This window comes from Macaca nemestrina, chromosome 18 (genome assembly GCF_043159975.1).
Source record: "Macaca nemestrina isolate mMacNem1 chromosome 18, mMacNem.hap1, whole genome shotgun sequence".
Classification (NCBI taxonomy): Eukaryota; Metazoa; Chordata; class Mammalia; order Primates; family Cercopithecidae; genus Macaca; species Macaca nemestrina.
The window spans coordinates 22,459,330-22,472,516 of NC_092142.1; the positions used below are offsets into that span (position 1 = coordinate 22,459,330).

The 13,187-nt window shown below is 50.9% G+C and overlaps 1 protein-coding gene across 5 annotated transcripts in view; it reads right to left on the reverse strand.

The window, feature by feature from the left end:
* Positions 1–17: 17 nt before the first annotated feature.
* LOC105485024 (endoplasmic reticulum to nucleus signaling 2) overlaps positions 18–13,187 on the reverse strand; it is a 38,068-nt gene continuing 24,898 nt past the window's right edge. For 4 of the 5 annotated variants that reach the window (XM_071084243.1, XM_071084244.1, XM_011747182.3 and 1 more), the window contains 14 exons: positions 12,366–12,444; positions 12,132–12,279; positions 11,894–12,015; positions 10,511–10,666; positions 10,090–10,255; positions 5,475–5,559; positions 4,816–5,005; positions 4,639–4,738; positions 4,348–4,547; positions 1,760–1,907; positions 1,539–1,666; positions 876–999; positions 724–791; positions 18–637 (listed from right to left, as the gene is read on the reverse strand). In XM_071084243.1, coding sequence (XP_070940344.1) covers positions 425–637; positions 724–791; positions 876–999; positions 1,539–1,666; positions 1,760–1,907; positions 4,348–4,547; positions 4,639–4,738; positions 4,816–5,005; positions 5,475–5,559; positions 10,090–10,255; positions 10,511–10,666; positions 11,894–12,015; positions 12,132–12,279; positions 12,366–12,444 — 1,927 coding nt within the window. In that variant the 3' untranslated portion in view covers positions 18–424. The remainder of the gene's footprint in view (positions 638–723; positions 792–875; positions 1,000–1,538; positions 1,667–1,759; positions 1,908–4,347; positions 4,548–4,638; positions 4,739–4,815; positions 5,006–5,474; positions 5,560–10,089; positions 10,256–10,510; positions 10,667–11,893; positions 12,016–12,131; positions 12,280–12,365; positions 12,445–13,187) is intronic. The other variant, XM_011747183.2, reaches the window with a different exon arrangement.

The following is a 13,187-nucleotide window of genomic DNA, read 5'->3' on the forward strand; positions in this document are numbered from 1 at the left end:
CTTCATCAGCCCCAGGCTGCCCAGCCTCTGCCAGTCTTGTGGGGGGTAGGGGGTGACAGTGTCTGTGGACCAGACTGGAGTGCAGTGGCATGATCCTGGCTCTCTGCAGCCTGGAACTCCTGGGCTCAAGCGATTCTCCCACTTTAGCCTCCCAAGCAGCTGGGACTACAGGCGTGCGCCACCATGCCTGGCTAATTTTTCAAATGTTTTGTAGAGGTGGGGTCTTGCCATGTTGGCCAGGCTGGTCTGGAATTCCTGAGCTCAAGTGATCCTCTCACCTCAGCCTCCCAAAATGCTGGTGGTATAGGCGTGAGCCACTGCACCCAGCCTGGCAGTCTTTTCTGATTCTGATTCTGAGGCCAGCCACAGGCTCAGCTCTTCAGCTAGCCAGCATGGAGACCATTTGTGTGGCCTCCGGCCCACCTCACCTCCCTGCAGCCCCAGGGCACGACCCCCTGGCCTCTGAGTCTGGTGGGTAGTAGGACAGGAAGAGGCTCTCAGAGGCGCAACTCCTCATGACTCGGTGCGTGTGGAGGAGCAGCTGTGGGAAGCGGTTTGTGAAGTACTGGACGAAGCCGTCAGGGACTTGGCCAAGTGCCTGTTGCACCTCAACTGGGAGCTCCCTGTAGTGGTGCTTCTGGGGGTAGGTAGAGCAAGAGAACCCTGGCTCAGCTGCAGCCATGCCTCCCCAAGACCCAGGCCCACCCAGGCCCCAACACATACCTTGTTCCTCACAGCACGGAGCAGGTCTCGCACTGATGTCCCCTTATAGGACCGGAACTTTCTCAGGTCTGTGGACAGGGAATTCAGTGTCCTGAAACTGTCCCTGCTGGGCTCCCCTCCACCGCCCAGGCCCACCTGAGTGTAGCCTCTACCTGTCTGCAGTGGCATGGAGATGTGCTCGTGCCAGTTGTCCCGGACCACCGCACAGCCTCCTGCCTCCAGTGCCCTCATCAGGGGCTCCTGCTCAGACTCCTTCTCCAGCCAGTCACTGACATCCTGGGGCCCCAGAGAGCTCCTGAGCCTTGTGACCGGGGCCAGATGCCACATAGCCAGGAGTGTGTTGTCTGACTTAGGGGAGTGATTTAGGGTGACTGACAAGGATCATTGCCTCTGGGGGCGTGAAGCTTCTCTATGCCACGCCTCTGTTATTTACCACCAACCTATGAGCTTGGTACTGCTGTCCCCTTTCTACAGATGAGCAAACCAGTTCAGAGGCACGAAGTCTCTTGCTCAAGTTCACACAAGTGCAGTGGGCTACTGGCACAGCATGAGTGACGACTCAGGTGGAAAGGAATGGGCTATATTCCCATACAAAGGGCAGCTGGGGCTGGCGAAGCTGGCAGTGAGTGGACCGGAGAGTGCCAAGATGGTGGAGTTTAGGAGTCCAGGCTGGGTCCCAGTTTAGGGAAAGAGCCAGGTTGCCAGGACCAGGTAGCTCTTCCTGTTTTCCCTCAGCCAATCTAATATCCCATTTCTAATTGCCCAGGACCCAAACTTAGGACTTTTGGGGACCATTCCCAAGCTTTCCTTCTGACCTGGAAGAACTGGAGTTGCTTGGCTCTGCTCCAAAAGAAGGGGTGGGCCAGCACCTGGGGGGCAGAGGGGCGTGCCTGTGGCAGCAGGCTCAACATGGCTGCAACCAGGTCCCGGGCAACCACCTTGTCTGGAGGATGGAAGAGGAAGAGAAAAGTCTGCTTCAGGCCTGCCTAGTGTCTTGCCCTTCCTCCCTTCTCTGCCCAGCCCAGGGCTCCCTTACCATGGACCTCTTCCTCCAGGTGAGCCAGACAGGGAACCCCTGTGAGGATGTTTGCCTGGCGATAAAGACTGTCTCCAAAGGGGTGGCTGCCACCAGAAAGCACGTAGTAGAACACGCAGCCTGCAGAGAAGATGTCCACGGCGCTGGTCTGGGACAAGAGAGATGGGCGTAAGAAGGAAATCTCTGCTTCCAGGAAGTCGGCCTGGCTAAATTCTCCCATGGGCTGATAGAGCAGCCAGGGGTTTGGTTCAGACTGGAACTCAAGAAGCTTCCTGAGCAGCATCTCCTTGGCTCTAGATGCTCCCTGCCCACACACACACACACCACTATAGGGGTCCCATGGTTTTCATCCAAAACCTTTGCCCCTGCTGAGCTAGTTCAGGTTTCCAAGCTTCATTCCTGCAGGGTGTAGGCAGGTAACATATGTGGGTGCCAGACATGAGGCAATAAGGCAATCAGGAGGACTGTGGTGACCTGGCATGGGTTCTGTCTGCAGGGGCACCTGGTCCTTAGCTCCAACCCATTGTCACCAGGGGACTCTCCAGGGTGGCAGAGCTGATTTTGTTTTTTTTGAGTTGGGGCCTTGCTCATGTTGCCCAGGCTAGAGTGCAGTGGCACAACCACAGCTCACTGTAACCTCAAACTCCTGGGCTCAAGCAGTCTTTGGCCTGAGTAGCTGGGACTACAGGCATGTGTCACCATGCCCGACCAATTTTAAAATTGTTTGTAGAGATGGGTCTTCTTATGTTACCCAGGCTGATCTCGAACTTTTGGCCTCAAGTGATTCCGATTTTTTAAAGAAAATTCAGAAATCCAAATTGTATGTGGAATTTCTCAAACGTTAAAATATTGGGCCAGGTATGTGGCTGACACCTTGTAATCCCAGCACTTTGGGAGGCCGAGGTGGGAGGATTGCCTGAGGCCAGGAGTTCAAGACCAGCGTGGGCAACATGGTGAGACCCTGCCTCTACAAAAAAATACAAAAATTAACTGGGTGCCATGTTGCGTGCCTGTAGTCCCAGCAACCTGGGAGGCTGAGGTGAGAGGATCCCTTGAGCTCCGGAGTTTAAGGCTGCAGTGAGCTGTGATGGTATCACTGCACTCCATGACAGAGCAAGACCCTGTCTCAAAAATACATATATAGGGCCAAGCACAGTGGCTCATGCCTATAATCCCAGCACTTTGGGAAGCTGAGGTAGGTGAATCACCTGAGGGTTGGGAGTTCGAGACCAGCCTGGCCAACATGGCATAAACCCCATCTCTACTAAAAACACAAAAATTAACTGGGCGTGGTGGCACCTGCCTGTAGTCCCAGCTACTAGGGAGGCTGAGGCAGGAGAATCACTTGAATCCAGGACGCGGAGGTTGCAGTGAGCTGAGATCACGCCACTGCACTCCAGCTTGGGCAATAAGAGCGAAACTCCATCTCAAAAAAAAAAAAGAAAAGAAAAAGAAAAAAATATATATATATATAGGCCACTAATTTAAAAATAAACTGTACAGTCTCATGACATCACGCATTTAGTCCTTGAGCCCAAGTCACCACTTTGAGCTTTCTCTCACCTTTAGGACTGGGGGCAGCCTTCCCTGGTGACTGTCCTTTTGTGTGATTGGCATCTATTTCTCTGGCTTCAACTTCCGCCCACACACTGTGACTCAAAATCCACAATTCTGGGGTCCCAAACGCAAGTGTCTGTCTGTGTGGGTCAGATGCTGCTCTGTGTATCAACTAATTAGCTCATCTGATGCCCTCCAAAACCTTCGACACCAGTGGTTCTCAAACTTGGCTCCACATAAAAATGACCCAGGCAATTAGGTCAAAATCACTGGGTGTGAGGTCTGGGTTTTTTTGTTTGTTTTTTTGTGTTTTGAGAGAGAGAGTCTCACTCTGTTGTCCAGGTTAGAGTGCAGTAGCCTGATCTTGACTCACTGGAACTTCCACCTCCCAGGCTCAAGCGATCCTCCCACCTCAGCCTCCTAAGTAGCTGGGACCACAGATGCACACACCCACACTGGCTAAATAGTGTGTGCTTTTGGTAGAGATGAGGTCTCCCTAGGTTACCCAGGCTAGTCTTGAACTCCTGAGCTCAAGCAATCCGCCTGCCTTGGCCTCTCAAAGTGCTGGGATTAGAGGTGTGAGCCACCGCACCCAGCAATGGGCATCCTTTTTTTAAGTTGTGCAGCGGTTGTGAAGCACAGTGAAGATTGCAAACCATTTTCTAGCTCAGGGTTTCCCAACCTCAGCACCACTGACATTGTGTTAATTCTTTGGGTTGAGTGCTGTCCTGTCCTGTAAGACATTTAGCAGCATTTCCAGCAGATGCCAGTAGCCCCTCCCTCCCAAGTCATGACAGTCAAAAATGTCTCCAGACATTGCCTAATGTCCCCTGGGTGGCAAAACAGTTCCTGATACTGCTGTAGAAGGAAGGATAAATTATCCCTTCTTTAAGAAGAAACAAGCTTGGAGGAGCAGCTCAAAGTCACACAGCAAGTGTCATGGAGTCTCCTCAGGAGGGGAACTGGGACAGGGACGGATTCCTGCAGCCTGGGGCAGCTGTGTGCCTGGAGGACTTGGTGGATAGACTCACAGGACTGTCTGGTGGCAGGAGCTGCAGGAGCTCGGGCGCCATCCAGCCTTCCGTGCCGGGGATGCCGGAGTGGAGGCTGAAGCTACAGCGGCCAGCAGGCAGCTTCTTGCAGAGGCCGAAGTCTGAAAGCACCACCCTGCCCAGGCCCTGGCTGTCAGGCCCGGTGATGAGAATATTGCCTGGCTTCAGGTCCCGGTGCACTGTGAGAGGTGGGCAGAAAGAAAGCTGGTTGCTGAGGGCGGAAGGCAGGCGCTAAGGACAGGAAGCGGGAGGCAGGGGTAGTGCGGGTACCTATGTGTAAAGAATGCAGGTGGGCCAGGCCAGACATCAGCTGCTGCAGCACCACCTCGGGCTCCAGGCCCCCGCGATCCAGGTCCGGGTTTTCTACGTACTGAGCAGCAGTGAGGGCCAAAGCATCAATCTCCAGCCCGGACCTTCCCCACCACCCTCCCTGAGCCCTCAACTCACCTCCTGCAAGGAGGCCCGGCAGAGCTCCAGGGCAATGTAGTGGAACTGGGGTCCCCGCTCGGTGCAGAAGTAGCGGAGCACATTGGGGTGTCTGTCAGACTCCTGCAGCAGTTGAACTTCCCGCCGAACCAGGCCAAAGCACTCGCGGAGGAGCCGCTTGACAGCCACTGCTCGTCCCTCAAACTGTCCCCTGGAAAGTGGGTGATGGCGGGGGCAGGGGGGCATTCAGGGAAACGAGATAAAGGGCACTTTGGGAGGCCAAGGCGGGAGGATCACTTGAGGTCAGGAGTTCGAGACCAGCCTGGCCAACATGGCGAAACCCTGTCTCTACTAAAAAAAATATAAAAATTAGCCGGGCGTGGTGATACACACCTGTAATCCCAACTACTGGGAAGGCTGAAGCCCGGAATTGCTTCAACCTGGGAAGCGGAGGTTGCAGTGAGCTGAGATTGCACCACTGCCCTCCAGCCTGGGCAACAGAAAAAGACTCAAAAAAAAAAAAAAAAAAAAAAACAGATAAAGGAAAGAGCAGGACTGGTGAGTGAGGGATTAACCTGTACCCACCTCGGGGAGTCTTTGGAAGAATGTCTCTCTTGGGGACAGTGCCCACGAGGGCTGTGAGTGCCATGTCCCCAGCTTGGCTCCTGGCTGCCACTCACCGGAAAACGAAAGTCCCGCCTGCCCCGCGGCCCAGCACGTCCTTGGGATTGAAGGAAATCTTCCCCACTACGGTGAGCTGCTCAGCTGGGGGAGAGGAGGGTGGTGACTCAGGGAGCCTCTGCCTACCTTTGCCTGCCACTGGCCCAGTCCACACTCACCTCGACCTTTTCTGCGCCTCCACCCTCCCATGCTTAGCCTGGTGCAGTGGGTAAGAGCAAGGGCCCAGGTGCCAGACTGTCTGGGTTCAATGTCTGGTGCTGCCACTGACTCTTTGTCTACTTAGGCAAATTCCTCACTTCTGTGCCCTCAGTATTCTCATCTGTAGAGCAGTGAACTAAGGTTAAAGAGCCCACACAATATTATTGTGAGGATTAAATGGATATATTGAAAGAACGGGTAGAGGTGATGTCTGCTATATTATCCTCTTTTATCTCTCCCCCTCTTTCGGCATCTTCTGCACAGGTTTGTTTTATTTTCCCTTTACATTCTCTGCCATTCTGCCCACCTCCACCAGCTGTAACCGAATCCTTTTAATTGACACTGAATCAGCTTCAATTTCAAGGGAAGGTGAGTTCCAGCAGTTGGAAGAGTGATGAGAGTGAGTGTAGCCACAGAAAAAAGACTGGACCGGACAGAAGCAGTGGGCATTGGATGCTAACCTGCCCAGAGTTAGTTCCAGGGCAGCAGGGAGCCCCCCCAGAGTCCTTGGTTTCCCATTAGGATGGGTGGGGTTGGCTCAGGTGGGCAAAGATCTGTAGGTTGGGACAGTTACTGCCCTTCCCTTTGGGCAGTCTGTGAGAGATGTCTCCTCTGACCCTGGCAAATCTGGGCAGGCTGTGTCGTGCTCAGCTCCAACGGGTACTATTCATATAGCAAAACGTATATGGCACCCCTAGAGTTGTGCAGTGCAGTGGTCCTGAGAACATTCTACTTAGAGTTTCTAGCTTCAGTTTTTACAGTCAGCTTTAGGAAGAGTAAATGAAAACCAGCATTAGGTCTGGGCACCGTGGCTCACACCTGTAAGCCCAGCACTTTGGGAGGCCGGGGCAGGTGGGTCACTTGAGTTCAAGACCAGCCTCGGCAACATGATGAAACCCCATCTTTACAAAAAAAAAAAAAAAAATTAGCCAGGCATGGTGTTGTGTGCCTGTAGTCCAGCTACTTGGGAAGCTGAGGTGGGAGGATTGGCTTGAGCCTGGGAAGCAGAGGTTACAGTGAGCTACATTTCAGCCTGAGTGACACAGCAAGACCCTATCTCAATAATAATAATAATAATAATAATAATAATAATATCAGCATTAGGGATCAGTGAGAAAATCACCAAGCTGCACCTTAGCATTCCTCTGAATTATTTGCTTAGAGTTCACACTCATCTGTCAGCAAGATGCAGACAGTACCTTCATTGGTATACACTGAACTTTCTGGAGTAATGGGCTCAGGCAGGGCCTTGCTGGAAGCACATCACCCACACATAGGAAAAACAGGCAGATCAGCGAGCAGGGACAGAGCTGCTTGAACAAACCCTGCTCATCTGACTGCAGGTGACAGTCACCCTTCTGGGCCCTCTTTGTGTCACTGGCTCTGCTGGACTCAGAGGTTCTTGTGTGTCTGCTCTCAGTGCTCTCAGCATGGAGTAAACACTTGCTTAGAGTTTCCTGGGTTAGATGTTCAGAAGCACCCTTGAAGAGAGATGCCAGACTTAAGGCCACAAAGGCCTTCAATGCAGATATAATGAGCTGGGGAGGCTCAGTCTGCACACACAGATATTTGCCATCACTCTGCTCAGCCTTTTGCATAATTATAATGGAGAGGCAGCAAATGTGGGAGCTTTTGTTGTCGTTGTTTTTTTAGAAACGGGCTCACTCTGTCACCCAGGCTGGAGTGCACTGGCGTGATCTAGGTTCACTGCAACCTCAAACTCCTGGGCTCAAGCAATCCTCCTGCCTCAGCCCCCCAGGCAGCTGGATTACAGGCATATGCCTCCATGCCTGGCTAATCTTTTTGTATTTTTAATTTTTGTAGAGATGGGGCTTCACTATGTTGCCCAGGCTGGGCTCAAGCAATCCTCCTACCTCGGCCTCCCAAGTTCAACTCTAAAGTAATCAAATGTTGTCGTGTCAGGGAGAAAGGGCATACAGTCAGAATTGCCTCTGGCAATCCCGAATACACATGATGGACTTTGCTGCTGCTTCTCCACAGCTTGGGGAACGCTTACAGTCAGTCACATTCTTTCACAGGTATTTGCCGGGTATTGGTCAAGCAGGGGCACCATCCCACAGAAATGAGGGCACCTGCTGGAGCCAGCCACGTGCATTTGGACCCCTGAGCTGCCACTTGTTAGCTTTGTGAGCCGGGGTTGGGTTGGGAATTGTCACTAGACCTTTCTGCCTTAGTTTCCTCTTCCATAAAAGGGGCATTCTATAATAACATTCACCTCACAGGAATGTTATCTCATGAGTTAATGCATTCAAATGATTCAGAACAGTGCCTGGTATAGCCTGGTATACAGTAAGCGCTATATAAATGTTATCTCTGGTTCAGGCTGGATTGCATCCACTTGTCATTGAATACATGATGCAGCCAGAGGTCCTGAGGGAGCCCAGCCAAACATATGTAGATGAATTTCTGTAAGTTTTTGTTTTTGTTTTTTGTGGGTTTTTTGTTTTGTTTTGTTTTGAGGCATAGTCTTGCCCTGTTGCCCAGGCTGGAGTACAGTGGCACAATCTTGGCTCACTGCAACCTCTGCCTCTTGGGTTCAAGCAATTCTTGTACCTCAGTCACCCCCCAGTAGCTGGAACTACAGGCACCCACCACCACACCAGGCTCATTTTTGTATTTTTAGTAGAGGTGTGGTTTCACCATGTTAGCCAGGCTGGTCTCGAACTCCTGACCTCAAGTGATCCCCTTGCCTCAGCCTCCCAAAGTGCTGGGATTACAGGCATGAGCCACCGCGCTTGGCCAAATTTATTCAAGTTAAATGAAAGTTGGCCATGACTCCACTGTAGTTTTGTGAACCATAAAACAGTCCATAAGGACTTTGACAAGAATGACCCTGGGGAAAGATGGAGTCCTGGTTGTCCAGGTAAATAGCCAGACTCAACTCGAGTCAGAAGGTCCAGGGAGATGGGCGTTTTGGGATACTGTGGGGTGAGTATTACTTGGACCCACCCAGGGCCAGTAAAATGACAAAAACTACAACAGCTCAGGGCTGAGAAAATCCTGCTGCAGGGCCCTCTGAAAGAGCTGACCCCTGAGGAAGGGGAGCTGTTTTCCTCTGGGCTAAGGCACAGTGACCACAGAGGCGGACATTGTGAACAGCACTGGAGCATCAAGCCACGTGTAGCGTAAACTTCCGCCTGAGAAGGTGACGGCAGGGTGGGGCCAAGGTATGAGGAAGTGGCTTGAGCAGTGACTAGAAGGAGCCAGCACCAGTTCACAAAGACAACCAAATACATGAGCCCAGCCCAGAGCCAATCAAGCAGAAGTAGCCTGGGCTGATTGGTAAAGGCATGCAAGAAGCCCCTGGAGCATTCCAGATGCCAGAGGAACCTTAAAAGGTTCACAGCTCACTGCAGCCTCGACCTTCTGGACTCAAGTGATCCTACTGCCTTAGCCTCCTGAGTAGCTGGGACTACAGGTGCACACCACCACACCTGGAGAATTGTTTGTATTATTTGTAGAGACGGGTCTCCCTATGTTTCCCAGGCTGGTCTTGAACTCCTGTCCTTAAGCAATCCCCACCTTGGCCTCTGAAAGTTCTGGGATTACAGGTGTGAGCCACTGTGCCCAACCTAAAAGGGCTTTAGTCCTTATAGGACAAAACCGAGAAAAGATAAGAGAAGCGTTTAAAAAAAAAAGGTACTAAATTGCACAAAGGTCATTTACTATTATTGCTTCCAAATATAACATCATTTTAACATGAATATTAATATTACCTAAGTATTATTTAATAATAATGATTGTTGACTTCTCATGGTGAGATGATGTAATGAGCTGGATGTTATTATTCCCATTTGACAAATGAAAAAACTAAGCTCAAAGGAGGTAAACAGAGAGCAGCCTTAGATCTATACCCAATTTTGTCTACACCCAGGTTCCTTGAAAATAATAATACAATAATGAGCTGGGTGTGGTGACTCATGCCTGTAATCCCAGCACTTTGGGAGGCTGAGGTGGGAGGATCACTAGAGGACATCAGTTCAAGACCAGCCTGGGCAACATAGCGAGACCCAATCTCTACCAAAAAAAAAAAAAAAACTTTAAAATTAGCTCTGCATGGTGGTTTAGGCCTATAGTCACAGCTACTTGAGAGGCTGAGGAGGGAGGATTTCTTGAGCCCAGGAGCTTGAGACTGCAATGAGCTATGATTGTGCCACTGCACTCCAGCCTGGGCAACAGAGCAAGATCCTGTCTCCAAAAAAATAGTGATTGAAAAATGACAGCAGACACTCCTAGAGTGCTCAATTACATAATAGGCTCTACTCAAAACACTTATTAATTCATGTAGACCTAACAACCCCACTGTAGTGGCTTTTAATAAACCAGCTTTGCAGTTAAATCTGCCCCTTGCTTTTCTCTGTTCCTGACTACCCTGTCCCGTTCACTCAAGCTCACCTTCGGGGTCGTCGAGTGGCTGGGCTTGCTTCGAGGGACTTTGAAGCCTCTTCTGGCTCCTCAGGGTGACCCCCGAGTGCAGAGACTGGGCATCCTGGGAGATGTCAGCAGAGTCTGCAGGTACCAGGGGGGTCTCCTGCTGCTTCTCCACCACTTGCGGCTGCTGCTGTAACATGAGAGCCTAAGGGAGCTCTGTCCTGGTCACACCCTGCCCTGTGATGGGCCCAGTATCTGTGACTGAGATGGCCTCACCAGGCAGCAATGAACTTACAGAGCAAGATCACAGGGGCCTGGGGAGCTGCTGGGAGGGAGGCAGGGGGCAAAGTCAGAGCTGGGTAGAGGGAGAGAGTTGCTGAGTGGTCTCAGAGAGGAGGAGCAGCATTTCCCCAAGACAGACCTGAGGTCAGGGCGATGGGCCTACCTGCCTCATCACAAATAGAATCCACCCTCCCAGGAGGACAGCAGTGAGGCTAGCTGCCAGCAGGTCTTGGGGTCCCAGCCCCAGGTAGGAGTCTGGAATCTTTTCTTCTGGATGCAGCTCGGAGTCCCAAAGTTTCTCTCGACTCAGGCTCAATAGCTGGGGATAAAGGGCCCTTCACTGTTAGCACCTCCTTCCACCGGGGAACCCCTAACCTGTCTTCATCACCCCGCACGGGGCTGGGCTTAGCTGAAGGGGCAGTGAGTGGTCTGTGTATGGTGGGAAACGTGGCACTCTCCACAGTGCTGAAACATCATGTTGCCCAGAAGAATGGTTTTCTAAGAATGGTTTCTAAGAAAAGAATGGTTTCATTTCTACCCAATGACCAGCATTTCATGAGAGGTCACGAAAAGACACAGGTACTCTTGGAATGTCACGAAAAACATAGATATCCACCTCCAGAGATTCTAAATGCGTTAGCTCTGGAGTTGGCTTCCAGGTGATTCTGATGAGCAACCGGATTTGAGAATTATTGCTCTAGGCCATGGCTGTTCCTTCTAACCTTGAGCTATTTACTAGTGATTTGGCTCCAACCCTCTCCCAGGAGCACATGCTTTTATAGTTTTTGTTTTCAATGAATATTTTACAGTTTTTACACTGAAGAAGGATAAAGAAAACATGACCTACGTTTCATGATTTAGGTAGTCAATGTCTTTTTTTTTTTTTTTTCCGAAGAGACAGGGTTTCACTGTGTTATCCAGTGCAGTGGTGTGACCATAGCTCACGGCAGCCTCAAACTCTTGGGCTCAAGCAATCCTCCCACCTCAGCCTCCTGAGTAGCTGGGACTACAGGTGCACACCACCATGCCCCACTAATTTTTTATTTTTTATTATTATTATTTTTTTTGAGACCGAGTCTCGCTCTGTCGCCCAGGCTGGAGTGCAGTGGCCGGATCTCAGCTCACTGCAAGCTCCGCCTCACGGGTTCACGCCATTCTCCTGCCTCAGCCTCCTGAGCAGCTGGGACTACAGGCGCCTGCCACCTCGCCCGGCTATTTAATTTTTTTTTTTGTAGAGATGGGGTCTTGCTATGTTACCAAGGCTGATCTCAAGCTCCTGACCTCAAGCCATCCATCCTCCCACATTGACCTTCCAAAATGCTGAGAATATATGAATAAGCCATCATGCCCAGCCACTTTTTGACACTTCTAACGTGTTTCTGGCAGTAACAACAACAACAACAACAACAAGTTTGTCTTCTGGGAAATTGTGTGAGGTCAATTGACCCACCCTGATTGTTATTCTTAGCAGCCTGAGGAAAAGGTCCAGGGGCTATTCCCCCATCTGTTGGGGCCTCCCTACCCCCCACTCTCTGCCAGCACTGACCTCCAAGAAGAAGGCTGGGGTCTGGGTGTTCTCTGGGGGTCTTGTCTCTGCAGTTCCACTCCCCGGGGTGGGATGGACCCTCAGCATGGTGGTGTGCAGGACTGGGGGTAGCTCGTGGTGTCCTAAGGTGGGGGGCAAAAGTCATCAGGCTGAAGGGGACCTTAGCTTTCCAGCTCAGAAGCTGGGCTCACAGGTTCTTTATCTTCATCTACTCCCAACTTTAGCCAGAGGATCTCACCAATGAGCAGCCACTGGCTTGGGAGGGCCACACTGCCTGAGGGGTATCTAACAGCAGTGCTGGGTGAGCCCTCTCGCTCTCCTGAGACTTGGAGTGTCACCTCATCTGTGGTGGGGCCATCTGTGGGGGCCAGGGTCAGTCCACGAGGCTACGGCAGAAGATGGAGAGCCATAAGTGAGGGAGGTTCTTCTCCTGTTCATCCTCTTTCCAGCCCCCTCAGAGACCACTTCTCACCACCAGGGCCACTCCTGTGTGGACCAGTGCTTTAGAGACATAGAAGCCAGTTTCATCCTTCCCCACATACAGTGTCATCCTAGCGGGAGAGAAGAAAAAGAAGAGAAGAATAAATGCTGGTGATGTGTAGTTTCCGTTATCAGGGTACTCATGCCCTTGTATATTTCCCTCTCACATTGACTCGGCTTAGCCATGAGACTTGCTTTAATCAATAGACAACAGCAAATGTGGCATAAGTAGAGGCTTGAAAAGTGCTTGTGCCTTGAGGCTTCCTTCTGCATTTTTCTGTAGACCCTGAGACTACCATGGGAGAAAACCCAGGTTAGCCTGCTGGGGCGTGAGAGACCTCTTTAATCCCCCATAGGCCAAACAGTCCATCAGCTATGAGATAGGTGAGTGAAGCCATCCTAGATTCTCCAGACTCAACCAAGCCACAAGCAGACTGCAGAAAAACCACCCACCCATCCCAGCTGACCCACAGAATCTTGAAAAATAATAAATTGTTGTTTTTTAAGTTCTCTGTTTTGGGGAAATTTGTTATGCAGCTAAAGCTAGCTGATACATGTTCTATAGTCATGATTTCAAATCTATGTCTAACCGAGACCTCTTTCAAGAGCACAATTTTCTTTCTTTCCTTCCTTCCTTTCCTTCCTTGCTTCCTTCCTTCCTTCCTTCCTTCCTTTCTTTCTTTATTTCTTTCTTTTTCTTTCTTTCTTTCTCTTTCTTTTTCTTTCTTTTTCTCTTTCTTTCTTCCTTTCTTTTCTTTTCTTTTCTTTCTTTTTGAGATGGAGTCTTGCTCTGTTGCCCAGACTAGAGTGCAGT